General features: G+C 34.3%; 1 protein-coding gene across 3 annotated transcripts in view; it reads left to right on the top strand.

Moving 5' to 3' along the window:
- The window catches only part of LOC123526313 (interferon-induced protein 44-like), a 31297-nt gene extending 14709 nt beyond the window's left edge, over positions 1–16588 (top strand). For 2 of the 3 annotated variants that reach the window (XM_045305409.2, XM_053520768.1), the window contains exons 4-7: positions 8886–9083; positions 11510–11653; positions 13075–13246; positions 14752–16588. In XM_045305409.2, coding sequence (XP_045161344.2) covers positions 8886–9083; positions 11510–11653; positions 13075–13246; positions 14752–15053 — 816 coding nt within the window. In that variant the 3' untranslated portion in view covers positions 15054–16588. The remainder of the gene's footprint in view (positions 1–8885; positions 9084–11509; positions 11654–13074; positions 13247–14751) is intronic. The other variant, XR_008366639.1, reaches the window with a different exon arrangement.
- The last annotated feature ends 2784 nt before the right edge of the window (positions 16589–19372 follow it).

Here is a 19372-nt window from a genome sequence, read left to right as displayed (position 1 = left end):
GGTTAAAATTGGCCTCGCCCCAGGGGTCACTTGATTTTACATAGGAAAATCTTCAAATTAAAAAAAAAATAAACTAGAAGGCCTAGAGCTTAGATATTTGACATGTAGCATTGCCTAGTAAACTTCTACAAAATTTGTTCAAATCCTGACCCCTGGGGTCAAATTGACCCCGCCCCATGGAGTTACTTGATTGTACATAGAAAAATCTTCAGAATTTTCTAAAAATAAACCAGAAGGCCTAGAGCTTAGATATTTGACATGTAACATTGCCTAGTGGACCTCTACAAAATTTATTCAAATCTTGAACCCCCCAGGGTCAAATTGACCCAGCCCTAGGGTTTACTTGATTGTACATAGGGAAATCTTCATAAATTTGCTAAAAATAAACCAGAAGGTTTAGATCTTAGATATTTGATTTGTAACAGTGCCTAGTAGACTTCTACAAAATTTGCTCAAATCATGATCCCCGAGGTAAAATTGACCCCGCCACAATGGTAACTTAATTGTACATCGGAAAATCTTCAAAAAAAATCTTAAAATAAACCAGAAGGCCTAGAGCTTAGATATTTAACATGTAACATTGCCTAGAGGACCTCTACAAAATTTGTTCAAATCATGACCCCCGGCATCAAATTGGCCCCGCCCCAGGGGTTACTTGAATGTACATAGGAAAATCTTCCAAAAAATGTCTAGAAATAAACTAGAAGGCCTAGAGCTTAGCTAATTGGTGTGTAGCATTGCCTAGTGGATTTCTACCAAGTTTGTTCAAATCATGACCCCGGGGTCAAGCTTAAATGCAAATCTTCATAGCAACCATTTAACCAGGTGAGCGATATAGGACGGCCATCATGGCCCTCTTGTTTCAGGCTCTCAGCCACAAAGTATACTAGTATTAATATCAGATTCAACACTCAAACTTCATCTGATGGTACCTGTGACAGAATGGACGAACCGGGGACAGCAACTACCAGAACAAGAACTTAACACTCATTACAATATTTACAAGTTTATTTACAGAAAATTATTATTTACAATAAATGAAAAAAAATCTTATTAGAAGAAAAGAATGAAAAGAAAACTAAAAATATCTGAGCTCAATATCTGTTTTCTAGAAGATGTGCAGTCCTATAAATTACAGTTCATTTCTATCTTGACGTATCACAGGTGTTTCCTTTTACTTTAAACTTAAAAGTAGCACGAAGAACTAATCTTAAAATAATGTCCCGCTAAACCGTGAAAACGTTGACTCCTTTTTGGCTCCCATTTCCAACGTTGGTAGGTGTTTGTATCCCTGAGCCGTCTCAGTTGTCTACAAATATCAGCGTCTTGGCGGTTAAGGCACAACCATGGGACGAAAATTCTCTCCGCTTGGAAATCACGTCCAGGCGAGTACACTAAAGCGAACCTCGAGTATTGAACTTCCGGTCGTGACATCATTACCAGGTAAAAAGTCGTCTGGTGGAAAAAGCTAAAATATATAACATATGGTAAGCACCATAGCAAAACAAAATAAGGGCATAAAACTGCTCCTTTGGGTACACCATACATCCGTAGGCTCCCCTAAATAATACGTGCTACTGATACAAAATATACGTACTACTAAGTTCATACGTCACGTGAATACAATACGTCACTTATTACTTCTTATTTCTCAAATTAATTACTTATAGGTCTAAAGTTAAAGTATGGAAAAGACATAAATAGATTATGATGAAAAATTAAAAATAAGGAAATGATAAACTGCAGCTATTATTTACAACCACAAATTACCACAATGCAATGCAAATTAAATGTTAGGCAATAGCTGGTATGAATGTAATATCAACTACCATACAACAAAACGGACATTGTGTAGATATGCATCAGACTGTCACACAGTAATTTCAAATTACAATTACATATTAAATACACGGTACTATACTTGCCAACATATACGTTTATACATTACAATGCAATGCAGTGCCGACGTTCCATAATTTACGACGAAAATATTGACATATACGATTAATGACAAAGATAATGTTCTAATAATCATGTTACCCAGTTTTCAATATAAATTGTACAAATTATACTAAAGAAATATTTCAGATTCTTCCTTTGAAATAAATAATTTACAAAACTCTGAATGAAAAAATGAATTTCTATTATTTTAACTGGGGACCATACGCCGCTTATCATGGAATTGCACTCTTGCATCACTGAACGTTTCAAGTGTAACGCCGTAAGAATACATCTGCGGACGTTTCTTAAATTATAGTATGGTACATATAACATGTGTAAATGTTGAGTTCTGCCCAATGCGGGGCTAGAGGACGTGGACTGTTGCTTGCGTTTCCACTACCGTCCATAGACAAACCTCCACGCCGTACACGTTTTGGCGGTTCCGGAGAAATGAAGCAATTAAAATGATTGCCTTAATTTAAAGCCCTGCTCCGCGGCTATTCAAATTCTATTTAGTGTATGCAGCCCATGATTATAATAGGTAACAGTTAAGTTAACGGCCACGCGCCACACTTTAGCACGCAAAACTACAGGTATTTTATATAGAATTTTATATCAGATAGACTCTATTTTGACAGGCGGCACTGTTCATAGTCTGGATTTTTCATACTTTTTCAGTGACAATTTAAGGTAAAAAGGTAGGACTGGAGCAGGTCTTTAAAAACTTTTACTGTGACAAATTTTGTAGTGTATGTGGAAACTAATTAGGATATCTCAATGTAACGTATGTTAAAATTGATACGCCACTTGTTTGTTTCATATCTGATTATCAATTCAAAATAAACATTGAACTAGGCTATATACACAAAATCTTATTTTGGAAATCTTCAAGAAATAAAAAAAATAACAAAAACTGAATTGGGCTGTTGTGAGATTTTAAGTCTTTAGGGTGTAGAACTTCAAGAAAATTATAGTTGGCATATATCTTGAGATCTCATGTAGAAGGTATTGCAAGGCTTAAATTACGTTTTTGCCGGAGGCTATATCCCCCTGGCCCTACTCCCAAACTGGGACCTACGCCCCCTCACAACCCCAGCCCACCCAACTTGAAAATCCCTTGGTTATTTTCAGGATTGTGATTTTGGCTCTGTTTTCATCCCTAATTTACCTACTAGCTTTTATGGGGACATACTAGGTACATTTGATATTTTAAGTGCGTGAATTTCGGTCTTTTTGGTACATTTTGACTTTACTGTTCGGGTACGTTTTGAGCATAATCAAGGTTTATGGTGAAAGGGGACAGTCAATTCGAAAATGCCATACTAGTATTTGCCGTGCTACCAGTGAGAAAGCATTCATAAAAATATAATTTTGAGATATATCACCAAAAAGTGAAGCAAATTTCTTACATATACTTAGCACTTCATCGTATGACATTTTCAATCTTTCATTTCCTTTTGTTCTGTTTTTTATTACACAAACGAGTGAAATATCGGTTTCAGAACACTTAACTTTTAGACAAATATGGCCTAAATTGCAAACTCAGCGAAACATGTTCCACATTAGGCCATACCAAATTGATTTGTCGTTCATCGGAACTACCGCATCAATAATTTCATTCCCGAGAAGAAGAAAAAAAATCACCCGCCCGCACGTACATAAAAATCTCCGATATTTTTTTCTGATAACGCGATCCGGAATGATAACGGCAAAACAGGTGTTATCGCTGTTTTAATGGGTCAAAGTGATATTGAGGTCACAACAGCCTAAATAGTTTTCCTTATATATTCTATATAAAACTGACCTTTTTCAAAGAGCTACCAAACATAGCTAGACCCATTTCAGAGAACAAATCCTTACCTCATTTTAAAGAGTTATGATAAAACTGATATAAAATGAAGAGAAAAGTAGGGGTCATGTATCTTCTAAGAGAGATTTCTCTGGTCACATTTACTTACTGTAAACTGACATCAAAATCACACTGCTGTGACCTGGAAGTACTACTCATACTAAAATTGAGCTTGACTTCACCAAATACAACCTGCTCTCCCATTTTTCCTACCAAAATGTCAACAATACATCCACAATGAAATTTAAACAAAAACTAGCCTCAGTTTAGACCTCTGTTGCCATGCCAAGTGAAAAATTAGTGTTCAAATACCTGGCAGCCATTACGCGACTAGACCAGATGGCTCCCATGCTGGTTCCTTTAGTTTAGTTAGGCCTATAAGAAAAACTGTTTTTCTGTAATAGTCTCAATTTCATTTGTATAGTACCAGTAACACATCTGCATGAAAAATACCAAGTTTCATCTTCATTAAATCAGTTTTCCAGGTTTTATGGCATTTTCAGTAACGCGGGTCCCTGCGCCAATTTTCCTTCAAAACTGATGTCGCGACATAATTTTTAACCAGTTCTTCTAGTCAGAGCTGGTTTTTGCCCTATTTCATAAATTTTCACCATAATTTGCAAGCAAATTACACATTAACACTTTGAAATATATCAAATGTCCCCTCTGAAAGGTATATATGGGCATAATTTAGAGTGCAAATTTGCATTTTTTTAAAAAAATACCCCCAAAACAGTGAAAATGTGATTTTTGGGGTTTTTATCAATTTTTGCCGCAAAATTTCAATGAAATGCTCATTTTTAACCAAAATCTGACCAAACTAGTTCATTTATATCAATATCTGGACAAATCTTAATTTTTGCCCACATTTTCTTATAGGTCACAACAGCCTAAATAGTTTTCCTTATATATTCTATATAAAACTGACCTTTTTCAAAGAGCTACCAAACATAGCTAGACCCATTTCAGAGAACAAATCCTTACCTCATTTTTAGAGTTATGATAAAACTGATATAAAATGAAGAGAAAAGTAGGGGTCATATATCTTCTAAGAGAGATTTCTCTGGTCACATTTACTTACTGTAAACTGACATCAAAATCACACTGCTGTGACCTGGAAGTACTACTCATACTAAAATTGAGCTTGACTTCACCAAATACAACCTGCTCTCCCATTTTTCCTACCAAAATGTCAACAATACATCCACAATGAAATTTAAACAAAAACTAGCCTCAATTTAGACCTCTGTTGCCATGCCAAGTGAAAAATTAGTGTTCAAATACCTGGCAGCCATTACGCGACTAGACCAGATGGCTCCCATGCTGGTTCCTTTAGTTTAGTTAGGCCTATTGATCGGAATTCATGCCTCCGTAATACATGTAACTTGTGACCCAAACTCAAAAAGTCGGGAATTATGGTGTTGTTCATCATTTGTTTTAAATCTGGAGTATCTGTGCTAGTGCCACACATGGCCTTTGATGTGCCGGTAGGTGATGAAGTAGGCACGTTCTACGATTGTTCAATACAGTGAAAAGAACAAAGCCCGACTTGTAAGACATGCACGGGGATGCTATTAAAATATTTGGATTAAACATAGAAATATTGTTCAGATAAAGTTTTCAAACCATTTGTTATCAGTTGTTAAGTTCAATCTGTTAGATTGTCACAAATTGACATACGGGCCTTATTTTATCTGTAGTGTAAATACAGGTATTGCATCATCTTTTTGTAAATTTTTGAGTTATTGAGGTAAATGTTAGATTTCACGCATGAAATACCTCCCATGTTTTTCTGTATTTCATAACTTAACCTTCCATGTAAATTTCATTAAATTCGGTTCAGTAATAAGAAAGTTGATATTTTATAAACTTCAGTAATTTATGTTTTTATCCCCAAAACCACTATAATGGGCCTCAAATTGTCAATTTCAATCCGCGCCAAAGTAGTTAGATTCCTCGGCTATATCGTTAATCCCGTGGAAATACAAATAGTCAAGAGTTTACGCATAGGCCGTGAATCCCATGAAATTTAGTATTTGGCGGGACATTACCCTTTAAATAGACTGGACTAGATATGCCTTGCGCACACCACCTTCCGACATTATAGACGAATCTATGTCTGATTAATTTTTCTTGCTAGAAATTTATGCTCGATCGAGGTAAGAAATGTATTTGTTAGATTTTTGTATGATTTTTGCATTACGATTTTTATTTGGTAAATTTTTGTTCATTCTACAGAATTCTGTAACATTTACTTTTCGGCTTATGATTTTTAGCTAGTCTCGGTATGTTAGGATAATTTATTAAATTTTTCAGACTTTTGTAAATTATTTCGAAAGAGGAGTCTAAACGTTTCGTTTATATAAGATGTAAGATTTATACTGAAATTTGTATCGTGATAATTGTAAAGCACTGTTTCAAAAACTTATGTCAAACATTTTTGTTAATTATGGAACGCCATTACTGCATTGTATTGTTATGTATAAATCTATATGGCAAGTCTAGTACCATGTATGTAATATATTATTGTAATTTGTAATTGTGTGCCAGTCTATAGCACATCTAATTAATGTCCGTTGTAGTGTATGGCATTAGATATTATATCGATACCAACTATGATATAACGTTTGATTTATATTGAATTTTGTTAATTTGTAGTTGTAAATAATAGCTGCAGTTTATCATGTCCATATCTATAATGTTTCATCATATACTTTTCATATCTTTTTCATACTTTAACTTTAGTCTTTTAAGTAAGTAATTTTTGTAATAATGGAAGTAATTAGTGACGTATTTTAATCATGTGACGTCTGAACTTAGTAGCACATACGTTTTGTATAAGTAGCACGTATTATTTATGGGAGCCTACGGAGGTATGGTGTACCCAAAGGAGCAGTTATATGCCCTGACTTATTTGTTTTGCTATGGTGCTTACCATATGTTATATATTTTAGCTTCTTCCGCCAGACGATTTTACCTGGTGATGTCATAACCCGGAAGTACAATGCCCGAGGTTCACTTGTCTTCACTCGCCTGGATGTGATTTTTCCAGCGCAGAGCTTTCGTCCCATGGTTGTGCCGTAAACCGCAAAGACGCTGATTTTTGTTATCCTCTGAAGTCAGCTCAGGGATGCAATCACCTACCACCATAGGGAGCCAATACGGAATCACTGTATTCACGGTTTAAAGGGACTTTATTTCAAGATACGTTTTGATATTGTTTGTGCTACTTAAAGTTCGCAATTAAATTAAAGAACTGTGACACGTCACTTTAGAATGGAACTGTAAGATCTTTTGTATCCGGAGATATTGAACTTTGCTTTTTTTTTCTTTCTTATAATCACTTTTTTTTTTATATCATCTATGCATTGTTAATAATCATCTTATGTAAATAAATTTGTAAATATTGTAAAGGGTGTTGATTTGTTCTGATGGTTACTGTCGCCGGTACGGCCTTTCCTGTCACATAGATCTAGAGCCAAAGCCGAGTGCTATCTTAAAAAAAGGTTTGTTCACAGATCCTGACGGATCCATCACATTGTCTCGGTCCCAAATCTTTTTAAACGTTACTTCTTTAGTACGACAGTCAGATATTCTATCAAAATGCATATATGCAAAAAAATGTTTAGCTTTTCAAATAAGTAGTGCAGATATAAAAATAATTTCTGTCCTATTGTAACCCCAATTTTTCCTGTTTGTATATTAATTGGCTTTGAATTGATTGAAAGAAAAAAAAAACTGAAAAAAACAGACCTTCCCAACCCAAAATTTCTGGGTCTATCAAAGCACAAAAAATAATACGTACTTTAAAGAGTGGCCTTATTGGGATCATTCTTTGTTCATCTATTATCATTTTTGACTGAAATGAACCTCTACCACAAACACTTAAGCTAGCCTGATCTGTTAAGAAATTATTCCAGTGGGATTCGAGCAATGTCGAAGCATTTTTGTGCCCAACTGCGTTTGGTCTCATTGGTCAAGTGATTTATTACTTTCGCATCACCTCTACCGTTTGGGGTTTCACTAGGGGCACAAAGTTGCTCATGTGTCGGAGCCATCAAGAAGATACATATGTTTTCCCACTCGGGTGCCCGTTTTGTCTTAAATAGTCCCCATCCTCTGCCATTAAATTGGCATGCCTTCAGATCAATCAAAATTAAAAATAAGACACTCATCCTTTATTAATTATAAATACAAAATAAAAACAAAGTCATTCAGTGAGTTTTGGCAAGATTATTTTTGCAAAATCATTCATGTAGTCTTTAAAACATATAGAAAAGCTATCTGCTGTGTTAGTCACACTGTAAATGTTTGATTTCTGTGTTATTCTTAAAGAAATGTTAACTTCATGTATAATCATAACCGCCTCCTCTAGGGTCCAAGCTGGGGGAAAAACCCGCTCGCTCCATGTAAAATCTACCCGCAAAAAAAAATCAAAATTGAGAAAAAATAAATTTCGCTCGCTCTCTCGCTCACTCCATTTTTTTTTTTTTTTGAAAATTTTCCGAAGAACTATTAATCAATTCGGTGTGGCCTTATCTGCAAATGACTGACGTGAAATGTATGTATATTTTCATAGCATATGAGTAGACAAATGTAATGGTAATGAGAAAATGTCTCATGACTTTTAATTTTTCTCAAATTTGAGCTGAATCTGAATATATTGATGACCGTTTCGTCTGTCTACATAACAGCGAAGCAAATCGATTCAATCAATTCTTTCGTATTTTTCACAACAATTACTCGTTTGTTGGAATTTATACTTCTCTAAAAATCATAAATAACCAATTTAATATTTATTCATGAAACATATCCGGGTTACAATGCGAAACTGCCACTGCCGCTTAATGATATTCTCTGCTCCGCGACTAAATATTATAAAGATATCATGCCTTTATGGTTTTCCTTTTTGCGCTAAAACCAACCGTATTCTTCAAAATGACTCTTGTTCAAATTATTTAACAAATGACAACTAATTGTTATTAACAGTTTGCTTCCGGAAAATATAAATATCATTTTGTTGTGAAAGAGTTGTCTAAAATAAACAGAAACAATAATATTGATACTGTTGTTTGAAATATGTCTGCTTTTTCAGTTTTTGAACGAAATTACTGAAGACATTGTGGCCTTTAAACCAGTACCGGGTTTAAAGGTGAAAGATGCCCGGATCTTAATAGTCGGTCCCGTTGGTGCCGGGAAATCTAGCTTCTATAATACCATCAACTCGATATTCCGTGGCCGGATCACACAGAAAGCATGTAGTGGAAGTGCAGAACAGAGTCTTACAACTGCTGTAAGTAAATATTTTACTGGTGATGATTTATCAACAAAGTCCGCCATATTTACCCGATATACACAATTTTCTCACTGAAACCACCGGAAGTCTCATTTACGTCCTACCCCCTGATTTGACAGATTACAGAAAGTGTATAGCAAAATGGTATAACTATAATGAATAATTTCAGAATTACATTACAAAGCATTTTTATTTTCTACATTTAAAACAACGCATTGTCAATTCGAACAAGCTTTTCATGTGGTATGAATCCCCTCCGGCGAAAGCTGTAAATGTACTTGGTACTTACCACAAAACTGCGGTGTGTAATGTATAATTCAGTCATCTATGTTCAGTGTCAAGAACGCGAGTAGTAAGAAGCGTCCTAGTTGGTCACATTTTTATTGATACCCAAATGACACAGATTACCTCATAGCGGTGTTTTGAGCAATATCAAGTTTACTACGGTCAGACGAAGTTTTTGATTATGGGATTTCTGGAATGGGTCATAACATCACAATATATGGATATGTTGCCTGAATTTTATATTAATATCTACTTATTGAAGTTACAGCACTTTGTTTAAGGTTTATAATTTTAACGCGCCTTACTGATCATGTGTTTCCGATAAAAATAGCCAAGGATTTAATTCACAGTACAGCATTGCATATTGCTTTTCCTTGTTATTGGAGTAAATAAAGATATTTTTCAGAAATTGTGCATTATTTTAGGTGAAAATACATTTGATTGAGAAATTTATGCCTGAAAACTGTGGGGAAATAATTAATTTGAAAATTTTATGGCTCCGACGCCGACCCACGTTTACTTTTGGATACAGTGCACACGGAAAAAAATGTCCCGATTTAGGCAACATTTTGTTTATATTTTCCTACTTGACGGTTTTAAATAAGGTAAAAAGCGTCGAAGACAGCAAATGAATGTTTTTCTCTGCGAAAAATGTCTGCAATCAGTTCTCAATACCTTTCTCAAACACTTCGCCCAACAATGAAAGTGTGTACGTTATCTACACAGTTAATTCACGAAAAGCAGTTGGGCTAAGTATTTGAGAACAGTACTGAAAACTGATGAAAAATGCATTGTGCGGAGGAGAGAACTCATTTTGCTGTCTTTAATGCACTTTGTTTTATGAAAATTAGTCAAGTAATAAGGAAAATATAGGCAAAATAATACTTGAATCGAGACATTTTCTACGTGTGTACAGTATCCAAATGTCATGTGTGTTGGCCAACCTGACGTCGTATGCCGAAAGAAAAGCACTTTTAATTAGTTGAGAAACATTTTTATCTTCCATTAATCTGGATTCTTGTTTTAGGTTGCGTTTATACAGCAATTTCATTGACCGCTTCATGAAATGATTAATATCATAGAACAATCTATACGCTCATTCTTTAAAGAACTTATTTTTTACCCCTAGTAATGTTTTCTCCTGATACAAGTAAATATACGGACTCACATGGGTGAATACAGTTTAAAATTATGAGGTTCTGCATTTAATACAGTTTTTAACTTGTAAAGTATTTTTGTGACAACTTCATAAGAAAATAGTGGCAATGCTCTGGCGAATAAATTTCTAATATGAAAACATTATACACATATCACCGTAGCTTCATGTTACTTGAACATTGATGGTAAAACAAGTTCATATTACTGACAACTGTATCAGGCCACAAATATTTATCTGTATACGGGACTCAAAAACTTACTTATCACCTTTGTCATTTCATTGGGATGTTGACTGTTACTTGCTGAGAACTGGGCCCTGTTGTTCGAAACTTTAACAGGGGATTAAGCTAACAGTTGATAAACTTTTAGGGTTAGTTTTCAACATTTTAGAAGACTTAGAAAAACAAATATATGAGTTAAGAATTATGAAATTTGAAAATTCTTTCCAATAAAATCAAACTAGTGTCTCCCACCAAGACTAGTGTTTTGAATCAAAATTTAACCAGCGGTTAGTTTAACAGTCGGTTAAAGTTTCGAACTACTAGTCCCAGGTTTGTACTGGTACGGAATCCAGTTAAAACTGTGTCTTACCATACACAACATAAACTGCTATGCTTTTCCAGTGACCAAGCAGAATTACTGAAGCTTGCTGCATACATAATTTTAAAACGTTTCTTGTTCTGTGAAACTACAGAAAAATGGCTGACAGATGCAGTGCAACGTAAGATGTATATCGTTGGTGTTTGACGATGTTTCAAACGAGAAAGTAGCCATATTTCTTTACACTAAAAGTAGCTTTGCGCAACAGGCAGCCAAAAGGGATATTATTTATGTGGAAATTCCATGGGGAAATGTCTGGTACTGTATGTCTGTAACAGTTTGATAACAGTATAAAAAGGTATCAATGCACTGGTATTTTCTTTACAACAGTTTTAACTATAATGTGATGTTTGATTTGTACTTATCATATTTACTTATAGTATACGCCATACAAGGTGAAAGTGAAATCGGGCTCACCACTGAACTTCCGGTTATGTGATACACGTGGTCTGGAGGAGTCACAAGGTCTAGATGTCCTCGAGTGTAACTATCTGCTTGATGGTAACATACCCAGCTACTACCAGGTGTATAGAGTATTTTAAATCTTACATATTGCATGGGTGCACAGACTAAAGAAATATTGATGTTCAAAATAATAAACATATTACATTATTTTGAAAGATGTCCTTTTTACCAGTAATAGCTATTGGAAATACATTTGAGATGTCTAGCTCCGACTTCTTTTACAAAACACTGCTGTCAAAATTGAATATTTAGTTATAAAGATGTTTTGAGTTTCCGTGGTAGAGAAAACTGATTTTGAGTTATGTTTTCCTCAGAAAATAATGTCCTAAGAATTTATCTCCAACAATTAACCAGTCTAAAATATTTTATCAGTATTAACTCGTACCATAAATTATTAAACAATTAACATCTTCGGAAACTATGCAAGTAAATTATGTGGACCTCAGACAAAGTTTTTAAAGCCTTTTCCTTTTATCGAACAATATTGACGTCAGGTTTTGGAAGGCAGGTTTCAGACAAGAAATTAGTATTCCTTTGGGAACAAATTGTGCACGCCTAGTCGCAGATTCGTTTTTATATCGCTATGAAAAAGATTTTATGTTCAGCCTTTCTCCAGATACGAAAGCAAGCATTATTACTGCATTTGATAATACATCACATATCTGGATGATATAATCAGGTTTTTGTTCAATTAATGCATACTATTTATCCATGGGAACTCCAGTTAAATACAAAATAACAAATTGATACCACTGCTTTGTTTCTAGATTTACATCTTTTTATTTATGATGATTTTATACATGCCAAAATTTATGACATAAGTGATGATTTTAATTTAGATATTGTGTTTCCCTCGTTTGGATTAGGATATATACCCTAGACAACATCTTCTTGGATATATATTTTTCAGTTATTTCGATTTGGGAGAGACGCTAAGGTTTTCTCTTTGATTGTGTCTGACGGAACAGGTAGAGGACTCAATGATATATAGTTCTTATATCCATACGGAGCTTTTTTGGCCTCTTTCGTAGGGCCCTTTATGGTGTTTCCCTTTTTTCTCTGTCTTCTGCAAAGGCATTGCGTACATACGTTTTTGGTTCTTAAAGATTGCATTTAATATAGATTTACAAGTGCATTTTTGTATTTTACATATCATGCCTTCTGTTGCCATTGCGAATGGTAGGGACTCACTTGGCGGGAATAATTTCTATTTACACTGTCCTGTGATTTTGGAACATGGTAATGGTAAGAGTGAGGTTAGGTGCACCATGAACTGATTTAGGTTCCCCAACGGTGGTTTTTGCCGTGCCCCTCTGTGTTCTTTTATTTGTTCGTTTTGTCCTAGTGTGTTTGCTTTGTGCGAGCGTGTGTGTGTGTGTGTGTGTGTTGATCGTGTTCAATCTGCGTGCTGTGTTAAAGTTTTGGGATTCCCTGTTGAATATTTATCCTTGTTTTCAGTATCTAAACTTTTATGTTTCAGTTTAACCCAACTACTGTAATCAATCCAAAAACTCCCGGGTTCAAGGTAAATCCTTCAGCAAATGATGTAATACACTGTGCTGTGTTTGTTCTGGATGCTACTACACTAGAGGTTATGTCGTCAAAAATCATAGAAAAAATGAAAGGGTTTCAAGACCTGATGAATCAGAAAGGTAAAATACGATATGACTATTATACCATGAAATATCATAAAGTTAACGTCAATCGTACATTCTGCTCCTTGTTAAGGATATAGGAACGAATAATTTCTAACGTTAAGATTTTTTTCATACTCTATGAGCTTGAAGAACATTAGTTTCCAAGACAAACAAGAGAAGGAAAAACACAAGTCACCGAACTCGTTTTAATTTTATAGGGCATTTTCTTACCCACTAAGCATTTCTGAAATTTTGTAAAATTGAAAAAATGCTGGTACTTAATAAAAGATATAATATCCCATTTAATGTTATAGGGATTTCATGTTTTACAGGTTAATATGAAAATACAAGGTGATATCAGTATTATATAAGCATAAATGTCACTAACAAATCTCTTTCATTTTTATATGTTGACATGATTACCCAACCCACTTTATTTTCAATGTATTTAGATCTACAAAAAATTCTGACGGTAAGATTCTAAAAATATTTTGCAGCTTTAATGACACACAAAACTGCTTTAAAAAAGAAAGAAAAAAGTTGGGGTCACATCTAAAAGATCTATTAAGAAAAAATGTCAAAAACTGGTGAATTTTGATATTTTTTTTTTTTTTTGTTCTTTTTGATTTAATTTAATTTTTCTACAAAACTTAAAGGGCTATTTTGAAAATGTTTATTTCAATTATAGCTTATCATTATATGTATCAGTCTGGAAAATATCAAAACCAAACCTGATCTACTTTCATAAATATTTGAAATTACCTACCCTTACCCCGTGGTAAAACTTACGTCAATTTTAGGCAAATGCCAGCCAAAAATAAGGGTGAAAAATTTTGTTTTCGCTATAAGCAGAATCTATTTAATCAAAAGGTACATTATTAGTCATATTTTAATCATTTAGCATTAATTTTTGGCAAATTTTTTGTTAGAAAGCAATAATCGAAGGAACATTTTTCAAAATGGCGGATTTTGTTTGTTTTGGGTTTAACGCCGTTTTTCAACAGTATTTCAGTCATGTAAAGGCGGGCAGTTAAGCTAACCAGTGTTTCTGGATTCTGTACCAGTACAAACCTGTTCTCCGCACGTAACTGCCAACTTCCCCACATGAATCAGAGGTTGAGGACTAATGATTTCAGACACAATGTCGTTTATCAAATAGTCACGGAGAACATACACCCCGCCCGAGGATCGAACTCAGAAAAAGAAACACGCTCGTGCATCCTAAAGACGACTGAATGCTTCCTGACAATTGCTTGGAATTTGCAAATTATAAAGGGTGTTATAAATTAAGAAAACTACTAATAAAGCTATGCAATAAGTTAATCAATAGAAACCACAGAAGACAAAGATCGCATTTTGGTAATATAAGATTGTAGGTAATATACAAACAACATTATGACTGTCTGGTTAAAAAGGCCACCAGTCATACATTTCAAGACGATCATACTTATTATCAATGAATCATTAAATTTGGATTGTGTGATATTTATCTTAATTTCCCCTCCTTATTTTCGTTTCAGGTATTCCACAAACTATACTCCTCACAAAGGTAGATAAACTCTGCAAAGATGTCCAGAGAGACGTGTCGTTGGTCTTCAAAAGCCCCGAGGTTGAGCAACATGTAGAAAAGGCCTCGCAACTTCTCGGACTGCCGCGTGCGAATGTGCTTCCGGTGAAGAACTACGAGAACGAGCATGACCTCGATGACAACATTAGCATCCTAGCTTTGTTGGCACTGCGCCAAGTTTTGTACTTCGCGGAAGATTTCCTGGATCATATGTTGGATAAAATGGATGATGCCAAGTCAGAAGAATCGGAATAAAAATTCTGGCTTTAAAAGCAATTCGACCGTCTCTATTTTTTTTTTTTTTTTTTTTTTTGTATTAAAACGCATTTCTTATGCCGCAGAATTACAGGCAGATAGTTTATTTTGTTTTATTGATAACATATTTAATCAGTAAAATAACCATAGACATCAATTCAAAACAGTACACGGAACTTACTGGGAATACGGCCAGCTTATCCCAGGGAATAAGGTAGTGTTTGTCTGTTCTGATTGTTAAGTCATGTGAACAAACCCAAGAAGTGATTGTTTTCCAAAATTCTGACTTTCAATGCATTTACAGTATTTTATTATAGAATTAGATTTAGACAAAATGTGCTACATTTAATTTGTATTAAAAAAGTTTTATTAAACGATTTTTTTTCGCTATGCCAACTACGTGAACAGTTCTTCTCATTCATATGGAAGTTACTTACATAAAGTATAAATATTCATGTTTTGCGTCTGATATTTTGGTAGAAGTAACGTAGTTTGGTGTTCCCTGACCTATATTGGAGCTAAACATGATTTTTGTCGGAAGCGAGCACAGGAAATGTAAGTGGTCATAAATGTATTGAAATGATGTAATAAGACGTTTGTATGCAGAGAAAATCCGTGAAATTTTAGTAATATTTTTAATTTTGGCCTATTTTTTTTTTGACAGAACACACCTGTGTGCCCATTTTTATCTTACTTTTGGATCCCAAAGGCTAATTACTACTTCTGGATTAAAATTAATAGACTATTTTCATTTCTTACGTAATGAATCATATTTCAGCTTCCAGGCAAAATCCAATGCAGATAAACATTCGCAAAAAAGCAATGCAGTAAAATGATGACAGGATCTGAATCTGAGAAGGTTACTCGACAGCTACGGGGCGGCCTTGGTAAACTATCCATATCTCAAAAACTGAATATTTCTTGATGAAACTTTGTAAAAGATTTGGTATTGGATAGCGTTCGACAATGATACTGTGAAATGGGAAAATATGATACGAAACATTCATCTATAGCTCAGAGACCTCCAGTTAAAAACAGTACAAGGAAAATCTTTGCCTATATACATAGAAAACTGTCCCATATATCTTTAATCAAGTTATCACTATTCATATTGTTATGGTTTGAATAGTAGAATCTCTTTGTGTTATGAAAAGGTGAATTCGTATTTCTGAAAGGATGGTACTCATTCGGCCTGTATTGTATAGTGATCATGGCCTTGCTGATAAAAGTTCATTATGTTTCTTCAACCTCATGACTCAGCCTGCGGGGTCACTCAAAGATCTATAAAAGAATATAAAAATCCTTGTAAGCTCCCAATATTATCTATTTACGTACAATGACCAATAAGCTGTAGAAAATGAGAGCTAATTCACGATGTCTAGCTCTTTTAATGAACTAGGACAACATACTCAGTAGTTTTAATATTATACAAACATAAATTCTACCATTCTGGTTTCTTACATTTAATCAACATACATACAACATTTTGTCTCTTCTAGCTTTTTTCTATATGCTTTGAAATACATAAAAAAATTATATACTCAGATTGTTTCTTTTCTTTAATTCCAAGTCTAGAGTATTATTCAATTGGACCAAAAGATGCAAATTAAACGGCAAGTTCTCAGTGAAAGTATGCCTTAATTCAATACGTTTCTTTTCTCTAGGTGAATAACATAGAGTTCAAACATACTTATCTCTAGAACATAATTTCTGTTAATCTACAGTTAAAAGAATCAATTAAATTGTAGTTTTTTGAATAACTGAATAGATACAAAACTTAACAATTGATTTACACATGTGTCTAGCACTAAAACGTGCTCTCTGTAAAAAAAAGTTACCAATATTTTGTAGATGTTACCAAATGTTTTTATGTCATTATACAAATACACATTATATAAAGAATATGGTTAAAATGCAGATGTTGAGGCCTAATGTTGGGATCATGGAGTCCATTCAACATATGTGTAATAGAGTTCCGCTTAAGTCGGTGCTAGGGGGCGTGAGAGGTGTTGATTTCCGTCTTCTGGCCTGTTCCGTCGGGCCCTTAAGGGTGTTTCTCTTGTTGCTCTGCCTTCTGCAAAGGCATTGAGTACATGCGTTTTAGGTTCTTAAGGACTGCATTTTTATATTATATCTACAAGGGCTTCTTTGTGTTTTACGTTACATACCTTCTGTTGCCTTTACGTATGTTAGGGTTTCACCTGGCGGGGATTACTTTTATTTACACTGTCTTGTGACTTTGGAACATGGTGGGGGTACGAGTGAGGTTAGGTGCACCATAAACCGGTTTAAACTCCCCAGTGGTGGTTTTGCCACTGACCGTTCCAAGGCGGTGCTCCATTGTGTTCCTGTATTTGTTTGTTTTGTCCTTTTGTGTTCATTTTTGTGTGTGGTGTGCGGGGGTTGTTCGTGTGTGTCTTTGGGGAGGCAGCGTTTTTTGAACGTGGCTTTCCCTGTTGGATATTCTTCCTTGTTTTTTTTTTCTAATACAGTATACTTGAAACAAACAAAATTCTTATTACACATCGTTAAGATATACTGGTTGAGGCTGACCTAACCGCCGAACCTGGGATAAGAATTCAACGCGGAGATCAGGTATATAAATCAAAGCCTTAAAATGTCTAAGGGTTGCGAGTTTTTGTTAGATTTATTTTCTGTTTAAATGCCAGTATATGAATATACATGAATGAGAAACAAATACTAATTTAATGTGCTTCATATCTAAGATGAACTTGGCCTGACCTAGCTTGTGATGTAACCATGGGCTGGAATACCTTATCATTGATAAATCTTATATAATCTAAATGGTCAATGTGAGTGGATACAGGTTGAATAAGAACTGCCTGTTCATTGATAATTCATCCGCATTGTTCACGAATGTGACTATTTTGTATAGCTCATGAACATCGTTTGGATGTGATTTGGAATAAAATAAAGATGCTATGATTGTCAGAAATACACTTTAACTTTTGTAGCGGACAAACCCGCAACCAAAAAACAATATACATAATAAGTGATTACTTTAAACGTTTATATATGACACATACACACTTTTCACAGTTCTGGAAAACACACACTGCCGTGTCTATAAATAAACATGTGAATATTGTCAATTTTCCTCCATAAATTACCAGTATATTCCATGTGAAGCTATGACGACTGAAGACAAGGAAGGGGTATGTTGAACTTGAACACATAAGATGTACCTGAAAATATAAAGAAAAGGGAGAATACGGAGAGCATCTAACAATCAAAGGGTGAGATATTAAACATCAGCAAGTATTAACAATCAAGGATTCCTTAGATTAGAAGTAAAAACAACCCTGACATTTATTTTCAATGTGCAGAACTTGAAGGACTTAAAAAGGGTTTAAATTGCAACAAGTATATTAATATACCAACAAGACATTAGCTAAAACGGGCCCTTACAACAGGATTAGAGCTTCTTCAGTTTTCCAACCGGTTTTGAATGTTTAATATTAAAAAAACACAGTATTTAGTTAAAATATATTTTGTGGAGCTATTCCACCGGCCAATAATCGATAGAGTTCAGATTTTCTAAATAGAAATAAGGACAGGTACACATTTTACACATTTAACAAAAATACTAAATCTATGAATCCTTAGGTGCAAAAAAAAATATCCATGCTCAACATTTAATTCATCTCACGCTATTATATTATAAAACAAAGTTTATCTTTAATTTTGATTAACCTATGCGACGATTTATAATGTCATCATTTCCTCATATTTCCCTTCTATTTTCTATATAAAATGGAAAATACTGTACACTCTATCTAAATGATTTTGACGATAAATTCAAAACTGGGTGGACAAAATATTTTGAAGATGTGAAATAATATGTACAAATTTTATTAAATCTAAAAAACTCATTATGTACATTTATAGAAATGTGCATGTGTCTTTTGCGCTTTGTATATTGTCAGCATCAAAATTTTTATTCCAGTTAAATATTTTTATATATGGTATATATTTAATTTCTTACTTTGGAATATCACTGAAAACATATACAGTATTTTTGTTCCTTTTCTACATCCAGAAAGAAAACATATGGAGGGCTGAGCGCGAAACTATCGTATCTATTTGTTTATATATTTAAAGTTACTATAGTTTAGAGTTCAGTACTAGATATTGCTATTCTGCTAACCGGCTGTCTGATACCATACGCGACCAAGTATTGACATATGATTTCTCTCAAAACACGAGGGCGTAGTCGCGATATGGTCGTCACAAGAATTGTACATATGAAAAACTCAGGCTAAATATAGATTTTTAACTTTCTATTTTCATATACAAAA

Source organism: Mercenaria mercenaria, chromosome 1 (assembly GCF_021730395.1).
Source record: "Mercenaria mercenaria strain notata chromosome 1, MADL_Memer_1, whole genome shotgun sequence".
NCBI lineage: Eukaryota > Metazoa > Mollusca > Bivalvia > Venerida > Veneridae > Mercenaria > Mercenaria mercenaria.
The sequence above is the reverse complement of the archived record's forward strand: the minus strand, read 5'-3'. Positions and strand labels throughout refer to the sequence as shown.